This window comes from Artemia sp. Qi Xiang Cuo, chromosome 10, assembly GCF_049724085.1.
Source record: "Artemia sp. Qi Xiang Cuo chromosome 10, ASM4972408v1, whole genome shotgun sequence".
NCBI lineage: Eukaryota > Metazoa > Arthropoda > Branchiopoda > Anostraca > Artemiidae > Artemia > Artemia sp. Qi Xiang Cuo.
The window spans coordinates 41,200,447-41,216,346 of NC_142803.1; the positions used below are offsets into that span (position 1 = coordinate 41,200,447).

Sequence of the window (15,900 nt, forward strand, 5' to 3'; positions counted from 1 at the left end):
TTTTTTTTTTTTTTTTTTTTTTTGCTGTTTTATATAAAATTTTATTAATGTTTAATACTCAATTAATGAACGCCTGATAGAAAATACAATCTTCTTTCTGGGAAATTTCCCCTCCCCCCTTAAAACAACCTTCGATTGAGACAAAATTTAGCTATATACTAAGCTATGTACAAGGTTGGGGAATTAAAGATTGAACCGGAAGTTACCCCAAAAATATGATTCATAAATAAATTGTAAATTATTGCCTATTTTTTTTATTGAAAGCAGGGATGCCAAAAAGATAATTATTTTTTTCATTTAAAGTGGAGACAGAAGAAAATGATATCAAATTCCCTGGGAAACCATTCAAATATTTTGATAGACCCAGGGCCCCCCATTAGGACTTGTTCATTGTCTTGGGTATTTCGCGATTTACCATAGGCTACTGGCCTTATTTGGCTTTTGTGTGTGCTCCCTTTTAATTAGATTCTTTGGATCTTATGGAATGCCATGACAAATCTATCACTCAGTTTTACTAATAATTTGAAGTATATCTGAATAATTTCGACATTTTTGTTGTTGTCTTTGTACCCCTTTACTCATACCCTCAATTTTTTTTCAAGGAACACTAAGCTGTTTAACGTTATTTTGCTTGTTTGTTTGAACCATATAGTGACCTAGTTAATTATCAAGTAACTTACTTTTCTAAGGAAAGCTGAGACAGTATCCTATCAAGGTGGTATCCAGAGGGGGGGGGGTAGGGAGGTATTACATTTAAATGATAATACGACGAAATTGTACTTATTGACATAAGGGAACCCAAAAAGTTGATTTTTTTTAATCCAGATCCGAGCCGGAATCCAATCCCGGTGGTATTCAGAGGGGGGAGGGGGGTATTGAGATATCATAATTAAATGATAATATCTCGATTTTTTTTAAATCAGAGGTGCCAATAAGTTAATTATTTTTTTTTTTTAAAGCAGAGACGGTATCCTATCAAAGTGGTATCCAGAAGGGGGGGGGCATAGGGAGTTATTATATTTAAGTGATAGTGCCTTGATTTTCTTTTTATTGAAAGCAGGGATGCCAAAAAGTTGAAAAGTTGACAAAATGAACAAGATTTTCATGAGTTGTACTTGACACAGAATTTTCTTAGTTTTATCGGCCAAAGGAAAAGGGACACATGTGTCCAATCCGTTTTTTCTTATTGATGAAACGGGTTTACTTTGAAAACATTCATTCATAAGTACCAGGCAGATTCACACTAAAACGAATTGGAGTGACGAAAGCGATATCGACATCCCCACCTAACGTTAAGCTCGAGTAACAATGGCGCCCTTGGTCCAGTGCCCAAGTTACATTAAAAGGCCTGGTCATAATAAAAGCTTTCAATTTGGGAGGTTCAAGGAGGAGTATTTGACATTCTTATGACCTCAGGGTACTAGTTGTTGCAACGTTCTTACGTATCTACAGTGGTTTAGAACATTTGATCACCCCAAAAATGATTACCAAAAATACGCACAAATGTAAAATTTGGAATGTTATAACAGTTTTTTAAAATCTTTTAAGAAAATCAAAAAAATCTAAATACTCCTAACTTCGCTTCAAGGCTGTTTTAAAAAGAAACTCTTTGGAGATTTCAATGCAAATGGCCATAGCAGGAGCTTTGAGCCTGGGTGTGGATCGAAGAGAAGTCTTTGAGAATTTTGATCACAGATAACTTATTGTTGCGACTTTCTTAAATTTGGTAATTCTTGTGAGCATTTGGAAATCAAAGCTTAAACTCAATAACTGATACTAAGTGACCTAACATTTTGCTTGGATTAAAAGTGACGAACTAGGATGAAAATTTCAACATCTTCCTGGAGCTACTTCAGTCTGCATATTATTTTATTTAATTACACTTAAAACGGATGAGCTTTTCATTTTTTACCTAAGAAAATAGCTGGTACTTCATTTTTCTTAATAGCGAATAAACTATTAAGTGTTTTTTGTGTCATTGTAATTGAAGTGTTATCATGTGAAGTGTTCATCATGTATTTTTCAATTTGATAAATTTACTCCTTTTAGATGCAGTTTATAATTTGACTGATATTAGGTATTGATCAGTTTATAATTTTGAATGAATCCACTAAAGAAAAAATGAATAATATCCGAAAGAGCAGCCGAAAGCAATAAAAAAGCAGTAGTTCAGCCTTAGCCTACATGACATATTATATAAAGAAGCTAAAAAAAACTTTAAAATGTATTTTTTTTTTAAAATTATTATTAAAAACCAGTTTTTAATACAAGAAGGCTTCTTAGGAATCCAAAAAGCAAAAAAAAAAAAGCAATCAATATCAAAGCGCCTATTTTAACTGTTTTAAAGGTGACAAAACAGATATAGGCAAAGGTCATTATGAAAAAATTAAGCTTTTATGTTCATAAGTTATATTCAAAGTTTTTACCAAGGTAACGGACGAATTTCTTGACACGGTAGTTGAAATTCTGTGTGCAGTAATATTTAATGAAAAATAATACTAATTTTTATCATTATTTATGTTAAGAATACATAGCCAATAGATACTTCAACTAGTCGTATTATGCAATGGTTCTGAAACACCACAGCCATTTCATTTCTACCCGATTTCTACTTCTCTTGATGAATAACGAAGAAGACCGGTTTCCAGCCAGCGACTTGTGAATTTTTGAAGTCATGAACAGGCTCGAATCTGTTGTAAATTTAAGCTGTGATTTGAGATAGACTGATGAAAACATTAATGTTTGCGGTCAACATTGATCGCGCCGACGGCGCGCCGCCGGTAAGATAAGAAAAGGGCTCATTCGATTGGAAATTGGAGTGGCTAATGCCCTTTTTAATGGTCAAAAGTGATAAGAGGGCAACTAGCCCCCCCCCCCCACGCCCATCATTCCCCAAAACATATCGAATCAAAATTTTGAGATAGCCATTTTGTTCAGCGTAGTTGATTTCCAGATAGAAAACATGTTTTTGAAGAGGACACTCCCCCACAAGCCGCGGGGCAAGGGTTTTAAGTTATGCCCTGAGGGCATATAAGACCGATGTTGGCACAATGTACTATTTATTATTTTTTTCTTTAGAGAAGGACACTTCATATGGAAGGGGTCGTCATAGAAACTTCAAAAGGAGCTCATTCGATTGCAAATTGAGAGTTCTAGTGCCCTTTTTAATAGTCGAAAGTGATTGGAGGGCAATTAACCCCCCCCCCCCTCTGACGCCCATCATTCCCCCAAACACATCCAATCAAAATTTTGAGATAGCCATTTTGTTCAGCGTAGTTGATTTTCTGATACTAAATATGTTTTAGAGGAGGACACTCCTCCACAACCCTCAGGGCAAGGATTTTAAGTTATGCCCTGAGGGCATATAAGGTTTTTATAGAAGTCGTTGTCGTAGAAACTTCAAAAAAGGCTCATTCGATTGGAAATTCAAAGAGCTAGTGCCATTTTTAATACTCGAAAGTGACTGGAGGGCAACTAGCCCCCCCCCCACGCGCATTATTTCCCAAAAAACATCCAATCAAAATTTTGAGATAGCCATTTTGTTTAGCATAGTTGATTTCCAAATACAAAATATATTTTTGAGGAGGACACTCCCCCAGAGCCCTCAGGGGAAGGGTTTTAAGTTATGCCCTGGGGGCATATAAGGTTTTTGAAGGTGTTGTCGTAGAAACTTCAAAAAAAGCTCATTCGATCGGAAATTCAAAGAGTAAGTGCCCTTTTTAATAGTCGAAAGTAATTTGAGGGCAACTAGCCCCCCCCCCTCCCCCACTCCCATCATTCCCCCAAACACATCCAATAAAAATTTTGAGACAGCCATTTTGTTCAGCGTAGTTGATTTCCAGCTAGAAAATATATTTTGAGGAGGACACTCCCCCACAACCCTAAGGGCAAGGATTATAAGTTATGCCTTGGGGACATATAAGGTTTTTTATTGAAATCTTTGTCGTAGAAACTTGAAAAAGGGCTCGTTTCATTGGAAATTCGAAGGAATTGTGCCCTTTTTAATAGTCGTAAGTGATTTATGGGCAGCTAACCCCCCTTTCACGCCAACCTTTTTACCAAACACATCCAATAAAAATGTTTGGATATCCATTTGGTTCGACATAGCTGTAAGTTTTGGAAATTCGTTCTTTAAGGATAGCAACCCCTCCGCCCTACAGCCCTCATGGTAAGGGTTGTAAGTTATGCCCTGGGGGCATATAAGGTTTTTAATGAAAGGCAACTAGCCCCCCCCCCCCCACGCCCATCATTACCCCAAACACATCCAATCAAAATTTTGAAATAGCCATTTTGTTCAGCGTAGTTGATTTCCAGAAAGAAAATATGTTTTTTGAGGATGACACTCCCCCACAACCCTCAGGGCAAGGGTTCTAAGTTATGCCCTGGGGGCATATAAGGTTTTTATAGAAGGCGTTATCGTAGAAACTTCAAAAGGGGCTCATTTGATTGGAAATTCAAAAAGCTAATACCCTTTTTAATAGTCGAAAGTGATTAGAGGGCAACTAGCCCCCCCCCCCCGCGCCCATCATTCCCCCAAACACATACAGTTGGGCGCAAAACCCCTATGCCTTCCCAAGGCCAGAACAAAATTTGCACTTTACTGAAAAAATACAAATGAATGTGCATTGTCAGTTTAATATGCATATACTGATATTTAGCAATCAAAATGTTAATATTATTTGATTTATTAAAGTTATAAAAGTAAAAACATTTATATTTTTTTTTAGTAAAGTGCAAATTTTGTTCTGACCTTGGGAAGGCATTGGGGTTTTGCGCCAAACTTATTTTATAGTCGGGTCGTTTTGTTTTGTAATTGGTTAATTATTGCAAATACTGTTCGTTTTGGGTTGCACTTACTTATCGACGCCGATTTTCGGTTGTTACGCGATCGGTAGATTATTTTATTGTATTGTTTCTCATATTGTATTCATATGAGTTGTTTAATTTTAATATATCAACTTATTTTGTGGGAAATGAGTGTTATATTAATTAAGGTAAAAGATGAACAAGACGAACAAAGCGTAATCTTATTTTCAAAAATCAGGTTGTAAGGCATGAAACCTATAATTGTAATTATGGGAATGTTGTGACATCGTAAATACTGTAGTTGATCCTTATTAAGGTAAAGCAGTACAATGTGCTGAGCAAACATGCAAGAGAGGAGTATCTGCCCAATTTCTAAGAAGTTAATTAACTAGAATATACTTACCTACTAAAACAGATGAACAGAAGTGAAACAAAAATGGAATACAAAAAGATTTGAATTGCAATCGTCTTCCTTCTTCCAGCAAAATCCAAAATAACAATTGTAAATAATGTGCCTAAAATAAATGAAAATATGCAGAGCTGTCGAAAGCCAAAAGTACGTATATAAGATGAGAGCGTACCCAGAGAGGAAGGATATCCTCCTCCGAGGCTACTTCCCACCAGACATAAAACTACATAAAAATACCTACCTTTCCATCACGTAATAGCTAAACAAAGACCAAACATTCATAGCACATTAGAAAAAAATATGGCTCAAATTTTAGGAGGGACTTGTAAGTAAAAATTGGCTGTTTTGCAGGTCATCTTTGCAATGAGGGGTTGGCATATCTTGCTAGTTAGTGTTGCCTATAATAGATTCCTGATGCGCGTTTTAGGCTAAGATAAATAATTTGTCTACATTCCATTTGTTTCCGATACGTTTGAGGGTAAGAAAATTAGTGTCCATACGGCTACGCAGCAATTATAAATAAAAATGCATCACAATGACATAGATTTGCAATTATGTGAGAGGGGGGAGGGGAATTGAGGGGGTACTGTCGTACCCCTCTAGTAAAAACTCATAAAGGGGAAATAGATACTTGTGCCACTTTGCCTACATGTTATTCGTTTCCTATGCATTCAAGGGTACATTATGTATACATGAATTTAAGGTTCACCTGGGCACGAAGTCATTATAATATTTTCACATTCTTTTCTTGGATTCCTGACCAACATGTTGCCCCCGCGATACTTTTGATGGTGAAGCCGGAAAAGGGTGGCTGGAACACATCTGTTGCCTAGGTAACAAAATCTAGTTTATGTTTAAACATTTGAAATCACATGAGATTGGGAAATTTTACACAATATTTTTCTTCTATTTTTTTTTTACTTTTTTAGTACTTAAAAAGTGCGCAATTACAAGAAAAACTTAACTTTTTTTAGTACTCAATTACAAGAAAAACCACCCCCGCGATTAAAGTGAAGCCTTAGAGATAGCCAAGTTAAACTTTCAGAGCTAAGTAAAAAGAAAAACTATTTTTACTTAGTAATTATATGAAAGCTCATTGGGAGCCTGACATAGGGGCAATCTCCGCATCACAGAGTCCGCAGAAAAATAAGCATGAGTCAAGTGATATGTAACAACACAAAAGTCGTAGCCTCCCCGTACCTAATTCAATTGCAGACAATCATGGCTGATCTGCTCAGCTGACACAGCACGAAACTACATCTGGGGTTTCAGATACATTCAGGATACATGGCAATACCTAAATTGAAGTTTAGGTGCGTTCCTAATTGAAATGCTCCTCTAAACACAGTCTTCTTTCTGTCTTTAACATAAAAACTATATTTCCACAAACTTAATCTATTACAGTTTTTTTTTACTACTCTAAAATGAATTTTATCTTATCCAATCAGAAGTAAAGCTTAAATGCACTTCAGAGTAAATATTTCCTACACTAGCCCAGATCGATGGCTAAACAAAAATTTACATATAGCGATCGGTCTGGTATTTTCCCCTAAACCTAGATTTTTATTATGATAGATTATTTTAACAAGACAAATACACTCCAAAAGTCCTTAAAATGAATTTGGTTGTTCCTCAGTCATTTTTCTAGGACTTTTTTTTTTTTTTTTTTTTGTATTACTTTTTCTTGACTGTAAGTTATTGTTTTGTTCAATTTTATAAGGTGCTTATTGCAACTTTGTCTGTTTGTCTTTTATACTCCTCGAATTTGAACCTCAAAATTTACAGCAACTCAAAATTCATAGAAATGGCAGGGCCGTATGCAGGGCATGGGGGGTTAGGGGGTTTGAACCCCACAATTTTTTTATGCGTTTTTGAGGTTTTTTTGTGTACCCCCCTCTCCCCCCCCCCCCCAAATTTTTTTTTTAGTAAAACCCCCACCGAAAAAAAATCCTGGGTACGGCCTTGAGAAATGGTATAATTCACAAAAAAAGAAATTACCAAAGATAGGATAGTGGCAAAAAGAGGCAATAAATAGATTGAGTGAACGTTTTCTTATGCGGGACCGGAAGTCAGAAACGGTTAAAGACGCAGTTAAATTGACTTACTACAATAAAATAAACTGCTACTGAAAGAGAATCAAGACCTTCAGAAAACAAATGGAGAGGAAGAAATAAAAGGTGAAATTCAGTTTAAAATTTAAAATTAACCAAAAACCGCTTATTTTTTGGACAAATATTAGTTTTAATTGTGACAACTTTTATCTACTGTTTTTAATTTTAAAAAAGATTATCTTAAAAGACAATCAGAGTTTACTTTAAATTTGTTAGTGAAGACGCAGCAATTATTACAATTCTCATATTATCAACATTTTAAACACACATCTTAACATAAAAAGACTCACCAGGAAACTCAGACAAGGTAGTCCATAACAGATCAACATAAAAAGTGACATCTAAATCAGAACAATATGCTCTACATGAATCAGTGTTGTACAGACTACCATAGCAAACTCCTTCCCTTGGACGCAACAGCTCAGCAGATAGTAGCACAATTCCATAATAGCAAAATGCAACGCATAACCTTGAAAAATGGGGAATTGTGAGTTAGAAAGAAAAATACGAAGTTTGGCTAAACTAAGCGATTTATATAACAAAAAATTTAAAAGAACAAAATTATTGTGTCTGTTTTTGCTTCTATAAAACAACTGTTTATAAACTAGAATCCTGATCAGCAATACCTCCAAACGTAATGATGCTTTTATATTGACACGTAAAAAACAATGGCAAGTTTTCTAAGCAATGTTAGGTTTCATATGTTACTGAGACTTTTCACGCAATGTCATTTTCACATAAAATTCTATGATAATACTGATTATAAAGACCACTAATTTCCTCAGTATCAGCATTGTTACTCGTTTTCAGTATAAGAAGCAAGAAAATACTATCCAATTTTTTCCGATTCCCTATTTAATTCATCAAAAGTATATAACATCGGTATTTGTATAGAGCTACTATTTTAATAAATTTGATAAAGACAGATTTTTCCCATGACCTCCACACCATAATCATCTACTCGTGGTAAAAATGACCCCCAGCATTCATTTGCTGGTTATTAATTTACGTTTATTTCCTATTAACTTTGTATTTAAATTTTGTTTATTATGAATTGAAGTTTTTCCCAAAGGCCTTGGGTTTCAATGGAAATAAAAATAAGGGGTTTCCTTCCGAGGTCATTGTGTTTTTATTAAGAGAAAGATACTAGTGTACGCATATTACAACAACTCGGAAATGAAATATTTTCCTCAGATAACATATACAAAAAAAGGAGTATGTAGATTATCAGAAGAGCATTGCCTGCATTCGGGAAATTCGGTAGCAGTTCTACAAAGAGAACCATCTAGTAAAGACCACTATTTAGTAGGGTCTAGGGTTAATTTAAAGCTGAAATATAGGAAGGGTAAATACCTCCCAGGAAGTTATGACATTGGTAGACTCCAGGATAAGAATTTGGAAGAAACTCTCCAAGAACTGTTGAAAACTAAACTGGAGTTTAAGATTTGAAAATGAAGATGATGGATCGAATAATTTTAGGAAAATAACCTGTGAAATTGCTGATTGTGTCTTAGGGAAGAAAGTTGGAAACGCAGCAAGGAATATCAGTGAAAAGGCTTTATGTTTAATAGAGAGGATAAGGGGCTTGCACAAGAATTATTTGAATGATGCATCATATGAAAATAAGAGAAATATAAAGAAAGTGGTGAAAGCATAAAACTATGAACTAAGCAGGTGTGAAGTGGAGACCATGGGTAAAATTGCCGAGGATCTGGAACATGCAGCTAGGTGGCATAATAGTAAAATAGTTTACTGGCATGTTAATAAATTGAGAGTAGTCAATCTGGATTTTTCCCAGTTAAGATGGGAAGGGGACCACAATTAGTGATAAGGAGTGTGTTAAAGAGAGATGGGCAGAACATTTTGAAAATGTGCTAAATCGAGATAGAGTTGCAAGAAAAGATATAGAGGAATAAGAAAAAGTTTGTGATGCCTTGGATGTGAAGGAAGATTTGTTTTTTGAGGAAGAATTACTGATAGTACTAAAAGGATTACAAATTAGTAAGGCCCCAGGTGCTGATAGTGTGGTAAATGAGTTTCTTAAAACTGGTGACTCTAAGATTAGAAATACTTTAATCTTACTGAAGATTACGAATACAATTTTGAAAAAGGGGAAGGACCTAGCGATTTTAGGAAAACCCTAATAAAACCACTGTATAAGGGTGAGGGTGGTAATTATAAAGGCATTAGCCTGTTCTTTGAAGGCAGCAAATTACTTAATAATATGATCCTTTTTAGAGTGAGAGATACTGTAGACAAAGTGATAAAACAAGAAGTGTGATTTTAGATAGGGTAGAGGATGGTTTAGAAAGGGTAGAACTGCTGTAGACAAAGTGATAAAAGAAGAAGAGTGTGATTTAAGAAAGGGTAAAGGATGATTTAGAAAGGGTAGAGATGCTGTAGACAAAGTGATAAAAGAAGAAGAGTGTGATTTTAGAAAGGGTAGAGGAAGATTTAGAAAGGGTAGCGATGCTGTAGACAAAGTGATAAAAGAAGAAGAGTGTTATTTTAGAAAGGGTAGAGGATGATTTAGAAAGGGTAGAGATACTGTAGAAAAAGTGATAAAAGAAGAAGATTGTGATTTTAGAAAGGGTAGAGGATGATTTAGAAAGGGTAGAGATGCTATAGACAAAGTGATAAAAGAAGAAGAGTGTGATTTTAGAAAGGGTAGAGGATGCGTCGACCCAATTTTCACTCTTAGCTTAATAATTGACCAGTACCTGAGACATCAAAAACCTTTTAATTATCAGTTTTATAGATTATGAGCAAATGTTCGATTCTGTCGATCGAAGAGCTTTAGCGATGGTCTTATCCTTGTATGGAATACCAGACAAATACATTAAAGCGATTAGTGCTATGTACGGGAATAACACTGCTGTGTTTAAGGAAATGAGGTTAACAGCTTATTCGTATTAGATCAGGAGTTAAGCAAGATTGTGTTTTATTCCCCTTTATATGGATCATTTTGATGGACTTTGTCTTCAGGAGCACGGGAAAGGGAATGGCAAAACCCGAAATCAAATGGGGAGGAAAAACTACTCTGGACTTAGATTATGCTAATGATTTAAGTATCCTAGATGAAAGTGTGAGCAAAATGAATGAACTTTTAGAGGTTTTGCGAGTTCAAGGTGCTAAAAAAGGTTTGAAAACTAATGTTGAGAAGTCTAAGTCGCTAAGGCTAGGTATAAGTGAAGATGAAATGGTGACGTTGGGTAACGAAAAGATCGATTAAGTCGACAGCCTCACTAACCTTGGTAGTATTATTAGTAAAGATGGTGGGAGCAGTGAAGATGTTAAAAGTAGAATAGCCAAGGCTCAAGGTGTTTTTTCAAAGTTGACAAAAGTTTAAAAGAATAAGAAGATAAGTCTGCAAACTAATATTAGAATGTTGGAAGCTACAGTGATGACAATGGTCAAATATGGTTCTGAAGCATGGACGCTCCGAAAAAGAGATGAAGATTTGCTATATGTTTTCCAGAGAAATTGCCTACGGATTGTTCCGGGTACCTAGCTTACTGACCGTATTTCAAACGGTATGTTGTACGAAAAGTGTGGATCTATCCCACTTTCTAGGGCTATAATGAGAGAAAGATAAAAATGGCTATTGCAGGTTCTACAGATGAAGGATGACAAATTGCCGAAGATTGTCCTTTTCGAAACAGAAAACAGGTCGTTCACGGTTGGGGTGAGAGGATCTTATAAACAAAGATTTAAGAAAAATGGGAACGTCCTGGGAGGTTGTAAAGAGGAAGGCTTTGAATAGATTGGGATGTAGGAGGAGCGTGCGTAGCTGGTTTGGCGTCGGGGGGCTTGATGCTGCGGTGAGTTGTTAGTAGTAGAAGTAGTAGTTCTACATAAATATTAGCCTCTTTTTGCTGAGCCTTTGCAATCCATTTTTTCGTATCCTAAATGGGAGATTAAAATTGTCACGAAGCTAGTAATTCTTACTCTAGAAAACGCTCAACAGCACAATTTTATTTAATGGGTATATTAATTCTTTATTATTGTAATTATGAATTGTTATAATTATTGTAATGGTAACATTTTTGTAAGATTACACCGAAGATAAATTCAAAGAACAATTGATATTCGTCGTTGGAATCGACTCCAGAGAAAAACGTCTGGTATTTTCCTTTCATTTTAGTTGTTTTTGCCCACTTCAGCTCCCCATGGGCGCTGAAGTGGGCACGTAGTGTACCAAAAAGCCACCAAAATGACTTCATTTTTATGACTTGGGTTGACGGATCCAGTAAAAAAGAATAATGTTCTAACAAAATAGGTTTTAGCCATTTTTACTTTAGCTATTATTGGGTTTACTCAGGTCTGAGCCATTCAGGGGCTAAACCCGAGTGGGAAGAACTACTGGCGGGAGCAGGATACCAAGAAGACCTGAAACTCCTTGTCAATGCCGTAGGTGCATCTGAAGGCACAGAAGGATCTAAGATCTAAGACAAATATCTGAAAACTATTTTTGACGCAGAAACTGCCGAGACACATACTTTTTTTAATCGATTAGCCCATATCAACTGGATAAGGCACCCAATATTTCCACAATATCCCTTGCAGTGAAAGGATATACGACTTAAAATTAATTTGACAATATATTTGGGATAAATCATTCATAACCGATGGATCGGATATCAAGTCTTTTTATGACAACTTTATACTCGTAGTTACCTTGAAGGGGTCTGACTGACAGCTACAGTTATATTAGTAGCAGTATTAGTAAGAAATGTGGGTAAACAGGAGGTATAAAGAGCGGGTTCTACAACATTATTATCATTAATGATCACCAATTAGTTGCCTTTACCTACAAGTGAAATTGCCAGATGAGAATTAATCTAGCCAGAAGATTATTTATAATAAATTAAATGGGGGCAACCACATTTTAGTCGCTCTAACAATTTAGTAATGCAAAATTGCCTAAAATATGTTGTTATCTATTGTCTTGGAACGAAAAACAACAACGAATGATTAATTACGATTAATGATAATTGAATTTTGAAACATACCCAAAAACTAAAACAGACAAAGCGTAGGGACTTTTTTCGCAGTTTGAGATAAACATTTGGAAGAATAGCAGGCAAGTATTAAAATTAAGATTAACACATTAGAAGTCAGGTAATGACAGCTTTGAAGTAGCTTATGACAGTAGCTTAAGAATGACAGCCTAGAAGTAGGTAATGACAGCTTTGACTGTAGTAGTTAAACATGAGCACGAGCAACAAAAGGCTGCATATTTTTAAGAAATACAATTTTTTCATACTTTTTTATATTCGTTCAAACGACTGTATATCAAACTAAAAGCAGGGCAAAATGAAGTCAGATTCATCTAGGCTGTTTTATAGTTTATTCAAATCGCCCTACAACATTAATAATAATCCAACAAAGAAAAAAGAGCTGTCCATGCGGTAAAAAACACTTAATTAACACAACTTGAAAAAGACAACAAAAGAAAGAAAAAAAAGTCTCTATTGCAGTTCAGATTCAATAGCTAATGATAAATGCACATTAAAATAAACTATAAATCTTCAAGAATCCTCAATGAATCTTCAAAATTTTAAGTGAATAAATCTTAAAAGCTGTATTTTTAAATATAAAACTCATATTTTGCACATGATTGCACAATAAAAAGAAGGTTGAGATGACCTGGTCACAGTTTAGGACAGCCAAACATAACTGGCAGCGAAAAGGATTTTTATTGCTACCCAGTTAGAGACAAAGAAAAAATACGGTGTGTCCTCGATTCAGGTGGGTAGAGGACACCGTAGAGATATATAAACAGTACGATCATTCCCTATCTGAACCATTAGACAAAGCTGGACCGAAATGCAGCTGCTCCGGAGAACATACAAACAAGAAGAAGCATAGGGGACATTAGATTTTCCATGGGTAGGCACGTGTGTGCCAAAGGTATTCACAGCATGTAGAACAGGAAATAAAATAAGAGGAACCGAGCGTCTAGGGGATAAGGAAGAATGCAATACGTTGAAGAGATAAAAAAAGAAAAGGAAAACAATTGGTATGGCTGTAATAATGCAAAAGGTAAAGAAAACATTGGTTTGAGAATGGGAAGAAAACCAAAGAACGAATTTACAAGAATAATCAAGGTTAAAATAAGTTTTATTTGAACATTGCCATAACGTGATGACCTTTAGTTAGAGAATTTGGCGTTTCGCATTATTATTTCAGTTCCATAGTTTTATCAATGTTTTTCAAGGGAATTCATGTGGTCGGCATGAATGCAGACTTATAGCTAGAGAGAGAAAAGAGAGAAAAAAGGGTTTTATTAAAAGAAATAAAACACATTAACAGCAAAACCCGAAGTTTATAAAATTTGTATGGGTAGACATCACCCTTTACAAAACCCTACATACACAACTACTACCAGCCATCCTTACCTCCCCTCCCAAAAACAAAATACAAAAAATTGATTAAATTAAATTTAGCCACTTCCTTTTTCTTAGGACAATTTTCTTAGAAAGCGAAGCTAATTATGTCAAGACAGCTATACAATTCTACGTCAATACAATTCTGAAACATTTCAAGTTTTTTTCCAAACTTGGGCGTAATCAGAAACTGCAAAGATAATGAAAAGAATCGTGAGGGTTAACTTAACGAGTCATAAAAATTGCTTTCAGATGAGAAGTTTTACGTAATTTGCAAATTCATGGCAGAATATTTACAACAATATTTATAACAAGAATTACTTTATATTCTTGCTATAATACAAATGCAATTTTTTAGATGTCCTTCAGTTTTCTGAAAACTCACTAAGAATTCCAAGAAAAACAGTTCTTAACAGACGCTTGGCGTTCTTCTCAATAAGGCAATGCTACCAGTTATTAGAAGAAAAACGGAAATCCTTTATTAAATTTCGAAGGACATTTTTATGGCCCAGAAAAAGAGCATAAAAGAGGAGGTATTCAATGGAAAATTTTTTTTTGGCAAGGAGATAAAATTTTTGACACTCCATGGGGATTGTCGTGAAACGTAATAGATAATCTGTGCTAAAACTATTAGGTTGCCCCTTTGTGGAAAAACATTTGTGTGGCAAATTTCAAATAGTCCCGCCAATTCGTGGATCCGTCTCCCACTATTTATGAAATTCCAGTTATTACCCTGTTGGGGCGTTGGTTAGAAGTTAGCACTAGAAATTTCCGTATTTGCTAAAGTTTAATCCGAACCCCCTTTTTAGAAATCTTGGATAGGCACTCAGTTAAGTCATACCTGTGAGATAGGACAGTAGCGAACCACATCGCCTGCTCACTTTATTTTTTTCTACTTTCGCAATCATGAATAATACAAATTCGCACCACTATTCAGAGTTGCTCGAGCTAACGCGAAATATACACTGGATCGTTTAACCCAAGTTTACAAAGAAAATGGGAAGAGCTTTTATACGCGCCGATACTGTAGCAGACAAATATTTTTTAATATGATCGTACTGGTTAAATTTATCTGCAGAGGTAAAGGATATAAGAAGAAATTTAAAGAAAATAAGAAGTTGATGAAAAGGAAAAAGAAGGAAGCTCTGAATAATGTACTTTGAAGGAGAATTGTGGGCTGCTGTGTTCGTCTCCAGTATTTTGGTGCTGCAAAAGTACTAACTAATAATTTTATAAGATCTTAATAATTTCCTGCTGAAATATATCTGAAAATTTGTAAGAAAGCTTCACCAAACGGTTACTTGACATATGGAAGGAGTTCAAACAATTTCAAAAGATGACAATTGCCAAAAGCAGCAGCACATCCAAATTCTACTGGCACCATAAATCCTGATCAAAAAAGAAGCAGAAGAGGAAGTCGATATTCATGAAATACGAACAAAAATATATCAGTTTGAAACAGAATTAAAGCGTATGAAATCAGAGCACAAGAGCAATAACAACTATTTTTTTTACTGCAAGGTAAACTTAATGTGAAAACTAACATCGCCATCTATTATCGTGTTAATATATCTTCGTGCTCACAACTACCCTGTGCATTTATGATCTTTGTCATTAGGAAAGACCAAATAAATAATTATAAAAAAAATATGAGACACCATACCATATAAACCATAGAAGCAGTGTTGTCTTTCTCAGGCTTTTTAGAAATAGGTCTGAAATTGCCCCTCTTTTCTCGGATGTAAAGAAATCGTCTTGAACAAGCCGCCCAGGGATCATACTTTGGCCATTTGCCTGTGCTACTCTTTTTAAACAAGAGACGGCGGCATCTGTTCTTCCTTGCAATACATGAAACTTGGAACTTTCTGGTAAATTCTTGAAGGAAAAGAGGAAAAAGAATAAACACAATTATTCAAAAACAATCAAAGAACCTAGACGCATACTTTAGAAGTTTTAATATATGTTAATATGGAATTTACACTTTACAGTATCCAATAGAAATAATCAAAGGAACACATCAATGTTCCTTTCGTATCTTATATAATGGCATGTATTTGCATTTTTAGAAACTTAAATTCACAAAACATATTCAAGAGAACAGATTTCCACCCCCTAAATCAACTTTTAATTAACTGAATTAATCCGAAATGAAAATCAACAGTGTTTGAAAATTTCAATTTTTATC

General features: G+C 35.1%; 1 protein-coding gene across 2 annotated transcripts in view; it reads right to left on the bottom strand.

Moving 5' to 3' along the window:
• LOC148947771 (synaptic vesicle 2-related protein) overlaps window positions 1-15,900 on the bottom strand; it is a 90,089-nt gene that overhangs the window by 18,735 nt on the left and 55,454 nt on the right. For both annotated transcript variants that reach the window (XM_089095428.1, XM_089095427.1), the window contains exons 8-10: window positions 15,379-15,590; window positions 7,617-7,795; window positions 5,210-5,321 (exon numbers count right to left, since the gene is read on the bottom strand). In XM_089095428.1, coding sequence (XP_088951554.1) covers window positions 5,210-5,321; window positions 7,617-7,795; window positions 15,379-15,590 — 503 coding nt within the window. The remainder of the gene's footprint in view (window positions 1-5,209; window positions 5,322-7,616; window positions 7,796-15,378; window positions 15,591-15,900) is intronic.